The sequence below is a fragment of the Aureobasidium namibiae genome (genome assembly GCF_000721765.1).
Source record: "Aureobasidium namibiae CBS 147.97 unplaced genomic scaffold scaffold_8, whole genome shotgun sequence".
Classification (NCBI taxonomy): Eukaryota; Fungi; Ascomycota; class Dothideomycetes; order Dothideales; family Saccotheciaceae; genus Aureobasidium; species Aureobasidium namibiae.
In genome coordinates, this window is record NW_013581201.1 from 63,953 (window position 1) to 78,732 (window position 14,780).

Sequence of the window (14,780 nt, forward strand, 5' to 3'; positions counted from 1 at the left end):
ATGGATCGTATTGTCGTCATGCCCATACTTTCACTTCTCTTCTTCAATTCACGCACGAATACACTGAATTTGTGTCAATGTGTTTGACAAGTGGATTCAGAAAACCATTTTCTGCTATGTTAGGTGGTAGATGACCAAGCAAAGTCTTTGTTGCAGACAGAGATAGTGCTCAGTATCTCTTACATGGTATGTACGGGCTGTGAGAATCATGGCTGCTGGCAAGGCCCGGCAATACTGTCGATATTGTTTCGAAGGCTAGTTTGGGGTGCCACCCTGGTCCCCGATATCAGTTCAAGTATTTCGACAGATGGAAGTGAGGGTTTGAATCTAGTCGATTTTGGTTCTCGAGAGTTGGAAGAAGCCATCAGAACCCGACAGAAAGTCGTAGGGACCATCACCTGTACTTGTCTCCACTAACCGAGTAGTCATGAAAAAGAGAGATTGTCATAGTCCTGCCATTAGATATGAGACTAAATTGCTATACAAGTTGATCTACTTCTTAGCATTACACTTTGCGAACTTGGGAGCCTTAGGCTTCACGTTTACAGAGCTCGCCGTGACAGCATTGTGCTCACCACCCAATACACCACCTCCCACGATCAGAATGTCCTCCTGCCCAGGCAACACCAGCAAACTTCTCGTATAAGAAGCAGGCTCCAACGTATTGATCTTGGTCCAAGCACCCGGAGCACCCAAGTTATGGTTCAAGAACACCTCCCCGAGGTTACCGCAGCTGACCACAATAGTACCCAGATCACCTCCTACAGGTGTCCACACATTATAAGGACTTCCAGCAGGGATAGTGCCATCAGTGGCAATCAAAGGCTGCCCCACACTCGCGTTGAAATTAGTAGGATCGGTAGAGATGCGGTAGTACACTGCAAAATCCGCTTCCTTTGCGCCGTAGAATTCGTAGGTCATGATGTATTGCCCAAAGGGAAGTTCGGAGACAACAGGCATACCGGGGCGCCAGTCATAGGTGCCGTATGCGACGTCGTCGACTACTGGGCCCCAGGTGTGCAGGTCAGAGGAGACTTGATGCACCATCTTTTGGCCGTGCAAGGGGTCGCGTTGGTCCGAATAGTAGTAGATAAGTGTTTTGTTGTAGGTCATTAGGAATGGCTCCCACACTGGAGTAAGACCATTGTTGGGCAGTGCTTCACCGCCGTGAGCGACGTGGGAGACGAACTTCCATGTGTAGCCTTTGTCCGTGCTGGCGTACAGTTCAAGCTGAGTCTCGGAGAGATCTTGAGGGATGGAACTGCCAGCCAGCAAAATGGTGCCGGCGGAGAAATTGCCAATGGGCTCGGAGAGTTCATAGAGGAAAGGTTGGTAGCGGAGTCCCCATCCGTTGACTTGATCGTACACGCGCGAACGCTCTGACCATGTGTGGCCACCATCGTAGGATTGATAGATGGGGAAGTATGGGTTCGAGTTGTTGTTGTAGAGGTAGTTTTCCCAGGTTGCGAGAATCACATTGTCCTCTTCGCAGTTCTGGTTGAGCAATAGTGATCTTGCATACAGAGTGCGAGGGATGGTGTAGTTTTCGGGCGGCGTGAAGATGGTGACATGGTCAATATCGCCAGTAGGTGTGCTGTTAGTGTACTGAGCAACAGCAGAAGTCGCAAGCGCGGCAGCGCCAGCCAGTAATGAGTAGAACTTCATTCTGTTGTTATCCTCGAACTTTGAATTTGCGACTGGGACAAGCAGCGAACATCACCTGTACTTATTCTTCTCCTACCTCTGTATGCCTATACACAGTGCATCAAACACGGTAGATATCAATTCATCCACCCATGTCTCTGCCCTGGTTTTCTTGGACCAAACTCGCCGAACCAAATCCTTCACCCACAGTCGAATGCAGGAACCACATCTTGTGCTCGTCGCTGGTTGGCGGAATCACAGCAAGTCCACGAGATGATGATCAATGATCGACAGAGGGCAAATGCAGCGATCTCCCAGCCCCAGGATCCCCGCACCCAGCCTCCACAGAGAAAACGCTGCTCTGCAAATGACCGCGGTTAAACAGACCCCGTCGGCGTGGTATGCCGGGCCGACGAGAGTCTACATGACGTGGGTGATATCGATACTGGAGCGATGCGGTGGTGGAAGGATCTGATATCGTCGGCGAAAGAGATCAGGTGCAAGGCTTGGCTTCATCATGGACGAAGCCCGTTTCCCTGCTGCGCCATTCCTCCGTCGGACACTCATCTGTATATCACCCGGACGCCATCTTGGCTCGTCGCTCTTTCTCTCTCTCTCTTCATGTATTCTGACAGAGTGTACGATAAGCCACAGCAGCTTTGCACCACCAAAGCATCAAAAGAAGGCAAGCAAGACCGGGATCTGAGCTGCGAGTGTGGCTGAACCTCGGTTTTCCAGCTCGGATGCAAAATCTCATAAACATTGCTGCTCGTCAGCTCTCCATCAAAAGGGGTTGTGGTCTAGTGGTATGACATCTTCTTAGCACTGTTCTTCTGAGCATTACTGAGTGGAGAAGGTTCTGGGTTCGATTCCCAGCTACTCCAGTCGATCTTTTGTTTTGTCGGTTGCATGTCATCTTGGCGTGCTCATTCTCTTTTGGTTTGCAAACAGAGCGTTGGAAGATCTTTTTTGCAGGTTTGCGGAAGTTGAAAGACAGCAAGAGGGTATATTACGGTTGGTGGGAAAGCTGAAGGCGGAAAGAGGATCTAGGGTATATTTGTAAGGCTGGTTATGCACAAGAAAAAGCACTCGCTTTTGCGTATAGGAAAGATCATGTTCTATCGTGAAGCTTTCAATGGCAAACATATGTGCTGCAAAGTTACAGACCACAACTTATGCAACAAAAACACTATGCAGGGCCAGTCAAAAAGTCCCACGCGGTCAAAGTGAGAATCTTGACGAGGTTGATATAATCATCAAGATCAACACTCTCATCAATCCCCGCCATACCCTCTGGAGAAAGCCCATAACTGTAGGCCGGAACACCTTTGTACCGCCAGTGTTTGGCGTCCGTAGCACCCAGTGATGGTATAGCAATTGGTTTTCGTCCGAGGATATGTTCGGCATTATCTGCTATGGCGCGTGTGAGAGCGTGATCAAAAGCACATGAATTCGGTGGATTGGAAGCTGCTTCTTGAACTTCATAAGTTGCTGCAGGGAAGTTTTTAAGAATGGTGTTGATTTGGTTGAGCATGGTCGCGGCGACGAGACCGATGGGGAGACGGATGTCGACTTCGAATTTGCAATCGCCGGGGATGGTGTTGACTTTTGTGCCGCCATTGATGGTTCCGATGTTCACTGTTGGTTTGAGAATGTTGTTGGAGGCGCCAGTGCCCATGATTTCGTCGACTGTATCTCGAACTTCTTGCTTGTCTAGGTATCTCCGCACTTCGGGGTCGACGTCGAAATCAGAAAAATCCTCGAGTTTGACTAACTCTATGATCAATCTTGTTGCGATGCGTATTGCACCTTCAGATAGATGCGTGTAAGCTCCGTGTGCGCTTTGGGCTTTAACTGAAAAGGTCATCCGTAAAGTGCCCTTCTCGGCAAATCTTATGCTTTGAAGACCTGTAGGTTCGGCGTTGAGGTTCACATCTCCCGTCCATGTATCCTTTCTGTCGTCGTCGTTGAGCAAGTATTTGCTTCCCCACTTTCCACCTGTCTCTTCGTCAGACACTGCTTCCAACACGGCTGTGCCGTTCAGGAGATGTCGATGCGCGAAGATATAAGTATATGCGGCGATGATTGCAGCGGTGCCTGCCTTCATGTCCACCAAGCCGCGTCCGTACATTCGATTGTTCTCGATATCAGCAGACAAGGGATCGTGCGTCCATTGTGATCTCTCGGCCTCAGAGATGGGAAACACGTCAATATGTCCATTCATAATCAACCTCGGACCAGGATTCGGCGTCGAGATACCACTATCTGCAAACACAGAGTCGCGTGGGCTTGGAGTATGTTGTTCGTCCAATTGATGTAGTGATGAAGAACGACTGTGAGTCGGTGTTTGCGATACCGCGGGGAATGTGCTGGTGATATTGGGTGCATCACTCTTTGGAGCAATAAGCGTTGAGGGAACATCGCGAGAAGCCAGAAATGTGGTGACTACACATGCTGCTGCTATTGTGTCTCCGGGAGGGTTTGAGGAGTCGGCGCGAGTCAAGGATTGGAGGAAGCTGATGAGGTCTTGTCGCTCGGCGTCGATTGTGTCTAGTAACGCCTGTTTGAACATTTTTGATTATGGCAGAAAGGGAGATGAGGATGCGAATTAAAGATTGCTATGGACCCTTGAGGATATATAAAACCTTGATCGACCAGCCTTTAATTTGTATACAAAAGCTTGCTTATTTTGACTCACAAGCCTTTGAATCATCATCGACGTGTACGTCAGTGTAGATGTCGGTGGTCGAATTGGGAAGTGATCTGCCACGCTCGTCGACAGGATCTCCGAAGATCTGATTATCACTTTCTTTTATCCCCGGTAGAACCATCTGCATCTCTTACACGACTGCCCGTCAAGTCAGAACGTGGTTCGGCGGACTGCAGTTTGTGGCAAAGGACGACGAGGAGCCAAAATGGCCATGTGTCAGAAACGCGGAGACGCGCCAGTGAGCCGATGACCAAAGGAGATTCAACACCACGTCTTGCACCGCAATACTCTTGACCGCCTGAATTCTGGTTGACCACATGGGCGATGAAGCTTTACCGTGGTAATGGTATACCAATACGGCCGAGAACTGTTTTCGCCTCATCCAGAGCGCCTCATAATTTAACCTTGACAGCGCCTCAGCAACCGTGCTTGAATCCTTCGAACCGGCTGCCTGACTGGAATGCAACAACCTTATACCATGGGCGCTCTTCTCTTCTTTTCTCTTCGTATCAGATCGCAAGTCCAATCTCATCATGATGGCCAAATTCACGCTCGTAGGCTGCATTGCGGCTTTGTCTGCTGTAGTTCATGCTCAAGTCGATTCCCAACAAGCGCCCACTATATTCGACCGCGTGGATTTACCATTCACCTTTACCAATTGCGCAGCACCCACTGAAATGGAGACATGCTGGAATGCTCAGAACTACACCAATGAATACCTCGATCCAGAGTGTTCGGGTCTACAGCAGAGAATTGACTGCGCTCTTACAAATTGCTGGAACAGGGTATTGTCAAACACACCTCCTCACCAATCTCAACTTTGCTCATACTGGTGTAGGTGTACTCCTGCGACTACCAACAACTGCTGCTCTCATACAATTCCACATGCTTCGATGCCCACGAAGCCCAAATTCTGAATCAGACGTTCACTGCTCCGGATCTGCCATTCTATCCCCCTCCTGCTGATGCAGCTGGAGCATGCAGTTGCAATATCAGCAGACTCGCTAATGACCTTATGGAAGTGATCACTGATCCCTATTTGACCTGTGCCAAAAAAGTGCAGGCTGACAACGGTGGAGACCCTAATGATGAATATGTGGCTGATAGCCCTGACTGCGGTTGTTGTCTTTACGGTGCTGCTTCTGCTGCGTAAGAAATGGCCCTTTGCCCCCCCCCCTTTTTTTTCATGACTTTTACTGACTTTTGTCTCCTCAAAAAAAGCATCTGGGATGACTGCAAAGACCAAGATCCAGGCTATATCGGTCTCACCGCGCTGAAACAAATCTACGTCGAATACCGCCAGAGCGGCCCAGATGGAAGTCTAGCCGAATGTTCCTCTCGCCTCCAAAACTTCAGCTGTGTTGATCACGGCTTCGTCGACTACGGGGCAAATGCTTCCGAGTACGCGAGACCTACGCCTTTGCATTCAGCTACTGGCACTTGGAGTGATATGAACGGCATCTTGACTGCTCCTGTCAGTGGCGCGACGTATACGTGGACGGGGTGGAATGAAACGTTTACGGTTACTGCGAAGAGCGTGGAGGCGGTAGCGAGTAGGAGTGCTAGTGCTACGGGAAAGGATACTGGAGTCGCTACGGGTAGCATTACAGGCAGTGTTACGGGAAGCGTGACGGGCACTGCGGTTGGTGGCTCAGCTACGAGTAAGGGTGCTGCTCCCACATTGATGGCTGCACAACAGACTGCCGCAGCTCTGGTCGGACTCGGTGGTTTGGCGTTAGCTCTGCTGTAATCCTAACCATGACGATCAGATGGAAACACAGCGCATAGCATTATACAGGCAACGTTGCCTCTCTACATAAAATCTACCAAAAAGCCCTACATCATGGAGACCATGAAGAACCAAAACAAGCAAACACATCTGCAATCAATCACTTCTTATCATAACGACTCAGATCACTCTCTGTGAGTCTCTTGAAGCCCTCCTGGAACCACCACGGTAAACCCCTGAAAGCTCTCATTGCAGGTCCAAAGCCATTGCTCAGCAACACCTGCCCACTTCTTGCGTTCACGATCTGATCCACAACCGCATCACTGATATCCTGTGGATCCAAAATTTTGGCTCCAGCTTTTTCGAGCTCAGCTTTTCCTGCTGCGATGATGGGTGTATCGGCAAAGAATGGATGAACAATTGTCGTCAAGATCTCAGGACAACGGTGAATAGTCCTGAGTTCAGTGGATAGACCTTCATTGAAAGCCAACACAGCAGCTTTGGAGCACGAGTAATCAGTGATACCAGGTGTAGTGAAGAAACTCGCCATGGAAGCAATAGACACCACATGTCCCTTTTTCTTCTCCAGCATGTTTGGCAAAAACGCCTGCACGAGATAGTAATGCGAGAAGAGATTCACACCCATCAGTTTCTGCAGCTGTTCTGGTTTCGTGCGCAGGATTGGTCGTTGGCCGCCTATACCTGCGTTGTTGATGAGGATGGATGGATGACCGACTTTGGATTGGATTTCTTTGGCGACAGCGTTGACGGCTTCGACGTCGGTGACATCGCACTTGAAGAAAGTGATTTTGGGGTTGTTTTGGAGGTGGGAGGGTAAAGGGTTGATGTCGATGGCGACGACGTGGATGCCCTTGTCTGAGAGGTCCTTGGAGAACAAAGCACCGAAGCCTGAGGAGCTGCCGGTGACGACGGCGATCTCGTTGTCCCAGTCCCAGTTTGCCTTTGTGGAGCGCAGGGAGAAGTTGTTGCGGGCGAATTGGTTGAAGGCTTCGTTGACGTTTTTGATCAAGCCATATGCGAATAGCCATTTTAGAGTGGTGATCAAGCGGTCGATGTTGTGAGGCTTGAGGATTTGGTACAGAGTATCGTAGACTGGTCGTTGCATGGACTCTGGTCCTTTGAGCAGTACCAGCAGAGCTGCTCCAGTGACGACTGGGGAGAAAGATGCTTGTTTGATCAGACTTGCCATGTTCGCGAATGATCTGAAGGGGATCTGTCACACTGCAGCCAGGGATGACAATAAGGAGATATATGTGAGCATTGCATGAGGGGTAATATCGAGGATCAGCTGGGATCAGCATAGAATGGAAAGTCTAAACGAGAAGCCTCGGCTCGCCAGACCCTGCCGTCTGCTTTGTCGCCAGTCCGAGACTGCTACAGAAGTCATTGCCACTAATTGCCAGTCAACTCTGCGCCGAGGTGCTGTCGCAGGAACACAACAGCTATGAACGGGACCCTTCTGCCGTTCCTCTATCCGTGCCTCCAGACAAACAGAGGCAATGCGCCACGAGCCTTGAGGCGATGGCTACAAGCAGCACGGCTGAACAGAAACACCCAATGTCTATCCACACGACAAATCGCAACAGTCTCCAGCACCCAAGGCGGCCATGAAGATGAAAACCTCGACGACACACCAGAGAGCGAACTTGATCGTCTAGACCCACCGCCAGACTCATACTCCATCACACCCTTCAACGACCGAGCATCGATCGTGCTTCACGCAGGCTCAGGAGGCCACGGCTGCATCAGTTTCCTGCGCGAGAAGTACATCGAGAACGGCCCTCCCAATGGCGGCGATGGCGGAACAGGAGGAAGCATCTACATCCAAGCCGTCCAGGGCGAGACCTCACTGCACAAACTCGCCCGACGAGGAATCATAAAAGCCGGCCGAGGAAGAAACGGACAGGGAAAAGGTCAGGGAGGCACAAGAGGCGAGGATGTCCTGATCACAGTGCCCGTGGGAACAATCGTGCGCGAAGTGTGGCGACACGATCCCATCGCCGAGCAGGAAGTGGCAGACATGCGCGAAAAGGCAATGGGCGCAGACGCAGTCTTTGACGATCAACCAGGCCTTGTCGACAACACTCGCAAATGGAGACGAGACAGGTGGCTGCTCTTCCCAGGCGCCATGCCCCAGTCATTCACTTCAGCCGACTTTCCTCCCCTCCCTCGACCAAGGAGATCAAACATCGCAATGGCCCAGCCCCCAGCTCCCATCCGCCTAGACTTAGACGCACCCATGGAAACACCCCAATTACTTGCAGCTGGCTCAATGGGCGGACTCGGCAACCCTCATTTCGTAACAAAATCCATCACCCGCCCCAAATACGGCACAAAAGGCGACGAAGGCATGAAGCTCGAAATCCAACTCGAGCTCAAAATCCTCGCAGATGTCGGTCTAGTGGGTCTGCCCAATGCAGGAAAAAGCACTTTATTGCGTGCCATCACCAACTCTCGCGCTCGCATCGGCAACTGGGCCTTCACAACCTTGCAACCAAACATCGGCACCGTGGTTCTCGACAACCACAAAGGCCGCCCTCTAGTCCCTACCTCCGAGAACAAAACCGGTCCTCGCCGCACAAATTTCACCATAGCCGACATCCCCGGTCTAATCGAAGACGCCCACCTAGACCGCGGTCTCGGTCTTGGTTTCCTCCGGCACATCGAGCGCGCCGGCATCCTAGCCTTCGTAGTAGACCTCTCAGCCGGCGACGCCATCACCGCCCTCAAGGGCCTCTGGAAAGAAGTAGGCCAATACGAAGCCCTGCGCGACCGCGAAGTAAACGCCGAATCCGAACGCCGCATCGAAGAGCAAAAGGAAATGGTTCGCTACTCACCCCTCGTCAAACCCGACCCTGCACTGGCCATTTTCGGCAATGATGGCGAAAACGTCCTTTTCAACGCTGATGGCTCGCGCGCGTTGCCTGAACTCAAATTACCGCCTATTTCTTCAAAGCCGTGGTTGGTCATTGCGACTAAAGCTGATTTGCCAGAGACGAGGGAGAATTTTGCGATGCTGCAAAAGTATATGAGGGAAGTTGCTGCAGGTGAGAGGGAACATCCTAGTGGTAAGAAGAATGCTTGGAAGAAGAAGTTGCATGCTATTCCCATCAGTGCCAAATTGGCGCAGGGCGTGGAGAGAATCACGCCTATTGTTGTTGATTTGTTGGAGAATTGAGGAGAAAGATGTGATTGTTATATGTAGACAATAGTAGACGGAGTAGAGTGTACGAATAATATGTATCAATAGACCAATCCTGGCAATCTCAGACTCTAGGTGAAGCAGAAGTCAAATTAACATCGAGTTGCTTCCTGCATGAAGTGTTACGCCTAGTATAATTGCCAAGTGATGCACAGTCGAACTTGATTGGTCCTGTATGAACCAGCTGCCTGTAGTATTTACGCTGCACTCACAACCACTAGAAAGCAAAAAACTGGTGGCCAGATCTCTTCGTCAAAAGCCCTTCACTACACTTCATTCGACCATCTCATTCGATTCCAATCATCTAACCGTAAACGACAGAAACAGTAGAAGAACCAACAGTAACATCAGTAAGAACAGTCTTGCCATTGGCAGAAATTAGATCAATGACATCAGCGCTGGCAGGCCCAACCTTAGATCCACTGTTGGTAGTAGCAGAAGCACCAGTAAAAGTCACAGTGCCAAAGTTAACCAAAGGAACAAGCGACTCCTGTCCATTTTGAATCTGAGTAAAGTCTTCGACAATCCACTCGGCATCGGTTTGGCAGAGGCTGCCCTCGGTTTGACCAGTGAAAGTGTGGCTGACTGAAGTGCCCTTGGAGTTGTTCTTGATGGTTGCGACACCACCGGTCTTGGATGAGGCGGTAACGGTGACGGTGACGCTGTCGCCGGCTGAGAAGCTGATGCCGGTGAAGTCGTAGGCGTAGTCAGGGTACCACTCGTACCAGGAGTCGTAGGTGACAACGCCGTTCTGGATGCTGAAGTCGACACCGGTTTGCAAGATGGCGGAAGAGCAGGAGTAGCCGTCGATACCGACCCAAGCGGAGGCAGAGTACAGGGTCCTGGAGCTGCCGCCCGAGGGAACGGTGATCTTGGGGATGGTAAAGGTGCCGGTGACAGTCTTGAAGCCGGAGCCCTCGACGACACCACCCGCCCAGTTGTTGGAGTAGCTGACCTGCTTGTTTTCAGGGCCGTGGACGACAGCAGTCACGTTGGTGGCTGCGATGAAAGGCTTGGGAGCCTTGACAAAGCCAGCACGACTGGCAGCGATGGCAGCCTCGGCACGCTTACGGCGCATGGCAGTGCCAGGGGCAGCAATGACAGTGCTGGCGGAGAGCAGTCCGGCAACGAAGGCGGTAGTGAGCTTCATGTTGGCCTGATAGTCTTGGATCAAAGAAACTTCTGAACGAGAAATTTGTGGAAAGCAAGAGTGGCTTGTGAGGATAAAATGATGGGAGTGTTGATGGAGGCGGATGATGGTCCTTCATGGTAAGGCCTCAAGTCTTATATACAGAGTCTGAGATACCCATGCCGCAATGTATTGGCTTGTGTTGAAGGCGTGATAGACATGGTGTGGAGCATCTCGCTTACTCGTAGTCTCATTGTTGAGTATGACCTTCCATCTTCGTTGATGGTGCTTCTCGTATTGTGTGATCAGTTTGATTAATAGGTCCACTTGACCGAGGCGAACATTGCAATCAAGGAGGTCAATAATGTAGCAGGGAGAAAGTCGGGCTTCGAAGCGGTGTATCGCCTTGCCAGGGTCGAGACCCTATCTTTGATCTTCCAAGAGATACATTGAGAGTGCCGAACTGTGGAAAATGAGAGAGATATCTGAGACTCGGCTTCCGGGCCTTGAGTTTGTAGCCATAGAGCGCATGGAAGGCTGTAAAGCGTGTTGCGATTGGTCTTGAAGAAGTGAGGTGCTCCAGTGGTTCGCCTACACGAACCCCAAGTCATGCATAGGATCCATCTCGAGAAGCAGGCTAGGCTGGACCATATTGACCTGAGAACCAGAAAGAGCCTATCGCAGATCAGAAGCATACCAGGCTCGGCCGGAGCGGCAAGATCCTGAGGTTCATTGCATGATATGTTCGCGAAGCCGAGGCGAACTGTTATCAGTAATGTACCTCAAAGGCGGAGATCGACAGTGCGAGCAAAGCCTGAAGAGGCCAGACACTGGATGCGCCCAACCCAAGTGTAGAGGCATATCAAGCCATAGGCTGTGTGGAGAGCAATATAGCCTTATCGCAGTAGGGATAAACTGAACGAGTGGGGTGAAAGCAGGTGATACTGATCAAGCTCCTGTGGCGCCTGCAGAGATACGCTTAACCTTGCTTGACATCTTTGGCGAAAGCTTGAGTGAGGTTTTTTCTTCGTGATAGGCGTTGTGAATGGCGAAAGATGTCAAGTGTCGAGAGAGGAAGGTGGTTGTCGACTTTGGGGTCGGCCCGCCGCGCTGATCCGCAAGCAACAAGGGGACACTCCTTCATTCCTTCCTCAGGGGCTTGTATCTAGCAGAATCTGACTGCTACCTTCTTGCCTTATCTTTAACCTTTGATGCAATTATCTTGCCCTATGATCACGACGATTTAGTCAGGAAAGGTGTAATTGTCAACTATTGATGATTGGTCCGATAAGTGTATATCATCGAAGCAACTGCAAGCCCAAGACGCGTGTAGACTAGCAATATATCGCTATGCAGGCACACAATACATGGAGCGGAGACGGCCAACGCAGAGCACAAGCTGATAAATTGTTGATTTCGGCAAAAGAGCCGGAGAAATGGAAATTGATTGTGAGAAACTGCAGACAAGATCTAAGGAGTCGCGTTGCCTCCCGAAACCTTGCCTCCCGAAACCAAACTCCTATCCTTGGAGACACCTTTCCCTACAACAGAAATACGAAATTCGTTACTTATCCGATCAATCATGATGAAGTCTGAATGCCACTCAAGGCTGCCAGACCTCTGTTACCCTCCTTCTCAAAGAGCATCACCATACGCTCACACTCGTTCTTGAGCTTGAGCTCTCCCAACTCTGCTCGTGATCGGATCCATTCCTCAACGGTCATTTTCTTCTCTTGTGATGTGAGTGCACCACCAACCTCGAGCAACTTGTTGAACACATCATCCGCATCTCCAGCCTCGTTCTCTGAGTCAGGAAAAAAGACCGATTCTAGATCAACTGGTTCCCACGCGGTCGTCGAAGTAAGTCTGTCGAACTTGGAGGGCGGTCGTCTGGGAGAGCGGTTGGGCGTGGATGCAGCCAGAGGAACTCTAGTAGTCTTGGTGGGGCTCGCAAAGATCTCCCTGGGCTGGATAGCAGATTTCATTGCACTCAATGCAGGAGTAGCCTTCTGCGCTGTAGGCGGAGCATGGGTTGAAGATGGTGGTTGATTCTCAGCATCTGATTGTTGTGGGCTCCTTGCACTGCGCGGTGTCGAGTGAGCTGATTCTTCAGCTTCTTCTGAAGTGGCCCGCTGTATAACAGATCTTTGCACAGAGGACATTGAGACTGCAGAGTGGCGCTTGACATCGGGTGTTGGCGTGGGCTCGAACTCTTCTGCGGCGGGTGTTGGGACTATAGAAGCCGGCTGTTCCTCTTCTTCTTCGTCGACCTCGTTGGCCGCATTGTCGTCTGCGACTGCTTCTTCAGCATTCTCGTTCTCAAGGTTGTTGAATTCTTCGTCCAAAACATCTTCGTCTTGTTGTTCGTGATGATCGAGTGTGTGGTTTTCCTCGGCGTCTGTAGGTGGCTCGAGGTTCTCATGGTCAAAATCCTCCTCTTCTAGCTGCTGTTGTGCTTCAGCTTGCACTTGATTGTCGAGTCCGGCGTTACTGTCGGCGATCTCGAAGTTTCTCTCGAACGCCTCCTCTTCAGGTTCCTGCTCTTTCTCGATCTCAACAGGGATGATCGATTCTGTCTGTACCTCGATCGCCGACTCAGCAACTGCTCCTGATTCTGCTTCAAAGTCGGGCTCAGACTCAGCCTTCTTGGTCTTCTTAGATCGTGTTCGCTTTGGCTTGACTTCCGGTTGTGTAACTGCGATGGAATCTTCTACTTCGTCCTGGGTATCTTTGACTGCCTTCTTGGTCTTCTTTGCTTTGATGGACTTCGCGGCCTTCTTGGCTTTCGTCGGTTGCTCGTCGAGAATCTCGTCTTCGACAAACGGAGCTTTCTCGACTCCATCGGTCGTTCTCTTGACACCTCTTCCGGATTTGGTTGGGGGGCTCTCTGCAACAACAGCGTCTTCTGCTGCTTCCTGCAATTCGGCTTGCAACTGGCTCTCATCCAGACTGGTCTCGACGGGTGGTGGTGATGGCTCTTTTGCCTTTTTGCGGCCCCTAGTAGGCTTTTGTGCAGGCTCCGCAATGGAGTCATCGATGATGGTTGAGTCTTGGGCGTTCTTTGCCTTACGACCACGTTTGGGCTTGGGTTGTTCGATGACAGACATGGGTTCATCGTCGATGGGGACTTCGTAGATGTCGTCTTCGGCTTGCGGAGCGTCTTGTAAGGTCGGGTATTGGACAGAAGGCTCTACGGAGGCCTGACGGCTGGTCTTCTTCTTCGCTTTGGTCGTCTTCTTGCGGCCTTTGCCAGCATCGGACGAGATTGTGGTATCAAGTGCGATGCTGTCTTCGACGTCAAGTTGAGGACCTGCGTCACCCAAGGACATTAGCGATGGAGCCTCAGAGAAGGTCGATTGTACGGATTGAGTGGACAGGCGGGAGGCTTTTGAGGCAGTGGAAGCACGACCGCGCCCACCTTTACGTCTTGTAGACTTGTAACGGTCCATCAGGGCAAAGAAGAGGCAGTTCGGCTCTCTGCGACGGTGTTCCTCGAGCGGGCTGTCCTTAGGCTCCCATCCGTCCAATGACATGTTGCAGTAGAAGCAAGTGGCACCATCCTCGTCTGCAGGTGAAGGGTCGAACGTCCAACCGGCCTCAACCATTTGTTTGACCTTGGGCTTCCATCCCTTTTTGTGTTCGTGCGGCCACATGTCTCCAAATGTGCTTGTGCGGGCATCTTTCAGTTCGGGGCACATGGGGTCGCGTTCCTCGGCTTTGTCAGATACGGAAAGACTGAGGGCGTACGAGCAGTGCGCTGAGTGGGCCAGATGCTCTTGGAGGGGGACATCCTGGCTTTCCCATCCGTCGAGTTTCACGGCGCAGTGGAAACATTGGGCGTTGTCGTCGCTGTCGGGTGCAGGTTTGAAGAAGAAGCCAGCGCGAGCAAGCTGTCGTGATCAGAACAGGTGCAACAGACCAGAGAAGTGTGGCAGATACCTCTTCACCCGAAGGTGCCTCGTGGGGCCATGACACGGCCGAAGGTTGCTTCTTCTTTTGACTCGAAGCGCGTCTCTTTGTGAGTTGATGTTCGGTATTGAAGGTGGCCAGTCGAGCAGTGTATGTCAGCATGGACATGTCCAGGCCTGATACAGCTGCCATGTTGCCGACGACTAGGCGAGTGTTGGGAGGGAAATATTTGGTCCTTGCGACAAGCCTGCTCTGAGTCTCTGACTGTTTCTCGAGCGCGTCAACAAACACCCATCGGACCAAACCGAAAGCTTAGCTTCGGCACGACACGTGACTGCCAAGGCGCGACGGTCAGGCACGCGTGGGGCTCTTTCCCCGGCTTCTGACGCAAAGTCCACGGTGCTCCGGTCGTTCTTTCCAAAGGTGCCAGCTCCTT

The 14,780-nt window shown here is 51.3% G+C and overlaps 7 protein-coding genes across 7 annotated transcripts; 2 read left to right on the top strand and 5 right to left on the bottom strand.

Annotated features, from left to right (window-relative positions):
• Positions 1–492: 492 nt before the first annotated feature.
• M436DRAFT_72527 (BNR/Asp-box repeat protein) lies at positions 493–1,665 on the bottom strand (the record flags this gene model as incomplete). The annotated part of the gene is made up of 1 exon (XM_013572221.1): positions 493–1,665. One exon carries the CDS (start codon positions 1,663–1,665, stop codon positions 493–495), a length of 1,173 nt encoding a protein of 390 aa, XP_013427675.1.
• A 1,168-nt stretch (positions 1,666–2,833) lies between these two features.
• Positions 2,834–4,216, bottom strand: M436DRAFT_46848 (acetylornithine deacetylase/succinyldiaminopimelate desuccinylase-like deacylase; the record flags this gene model as incomplete). Its single annotated transcript, XM_013572124.1, has 1 exon — positions 2,834–4,216. One exon carries the CDS (start codon positions 4,214–4,216, stop codon positions 2,834–2,836), a length of 1,383 nt encoding a protein of 460 aa, XP_013427578.1.
• Positions 4,217–4,887: 671 nt separating this feature from the next.
• Positions 4,888–6,104, top strand: M436DRAFT_46011 (uncharacterized protein; the record flags this gene model as incomplete). The annotated part of the gene is made up of 3 exons (XM_013571958.1): positions 4,888–5,139; positions 5,193–5,503; positions 5,576–6,104. The coding sequence occupies 3 exons, from the start codon at positions 4,888–4,890 to the stop codon at positions 6,102–6,104; spliced, it is 1,092 nt and encodes a 363-aa protein (XP_013427412.1).
• An 86-nt stretch (positions 6,105–6,190) lies between these two features.
• Positions 6,191–7,293, bottom strand: M436DRAFT_72530 (NAD(P)-binding protein; the record flags this gene model as incomplete). The annotated part of the gene is made up of 2 exons (XM_013572222.1): positions 6,191–6,233; positions 6,311–7,293. The coding sequence occupies 2 exons, from the start codon at positions 7,291–7,293 to the stop codon at positions 6,191–6,193; spliced, it is 1,026 nt and encodes a 341-aa protein (XP_013427676.1).
• A 255-nt stretch (positions 7,294–7,548) lies between these two features.
• Positions 7,549–9,282, top strand: M436DRAFT_72531 (GTP-binding protein Obg/CgtA; the record flags this gene model as incomplete). Its single annotated transcript, XM_013572223.1, has 1 exon — positions 7,549–9,282. One exon carries the CDS (start codon positions 7,549–7,551, stop codon positions 9,280–9,282), a length of 1,734 nt encoding a protein of 577 aa, XP_013427677.1.
• Positions 9,283–9,610: 328 nt separating this feature from the next.
• Positions 9,611–10,456, bottom strand: M436DRAFT_46432 (uncharacterized protein; the record flags this gene model as incomplete). Its single annotated transcript, XM_013572052.1, has 2 exons — positions 9,611–10,305; positions 10,348–10,456. 2 exons carry the CDS (start codon positions 10,454–10,456, stop codon positions 9,611–9,613), a joined length of 804 nt encoding a protein of 267 aa, XP_013427506.1.
• A 1,559-nt stretch (positions 10,457–12,015) lies between these two features.
• On the bottom strand, positions 12,016–14,536 carry M436DRAFT_81582 (BIR-domain-containing protein; the record flags this gene model as incomplete). The annotated part of the gene is made up of 2 exons (XM_013572285.1): positions 12,016–14,325; positions 14,375–14,536. 2 exons carry the CDS (start codon positions 14,534–14,536, stop codon positions 12,016–12,018), a joined length of 2,472 nt encoding a protein of 823 aa, XP_013427739.1.
• Between the last annotated feature and the right edge of the window lie 244 nt (positions 14,537–14,780).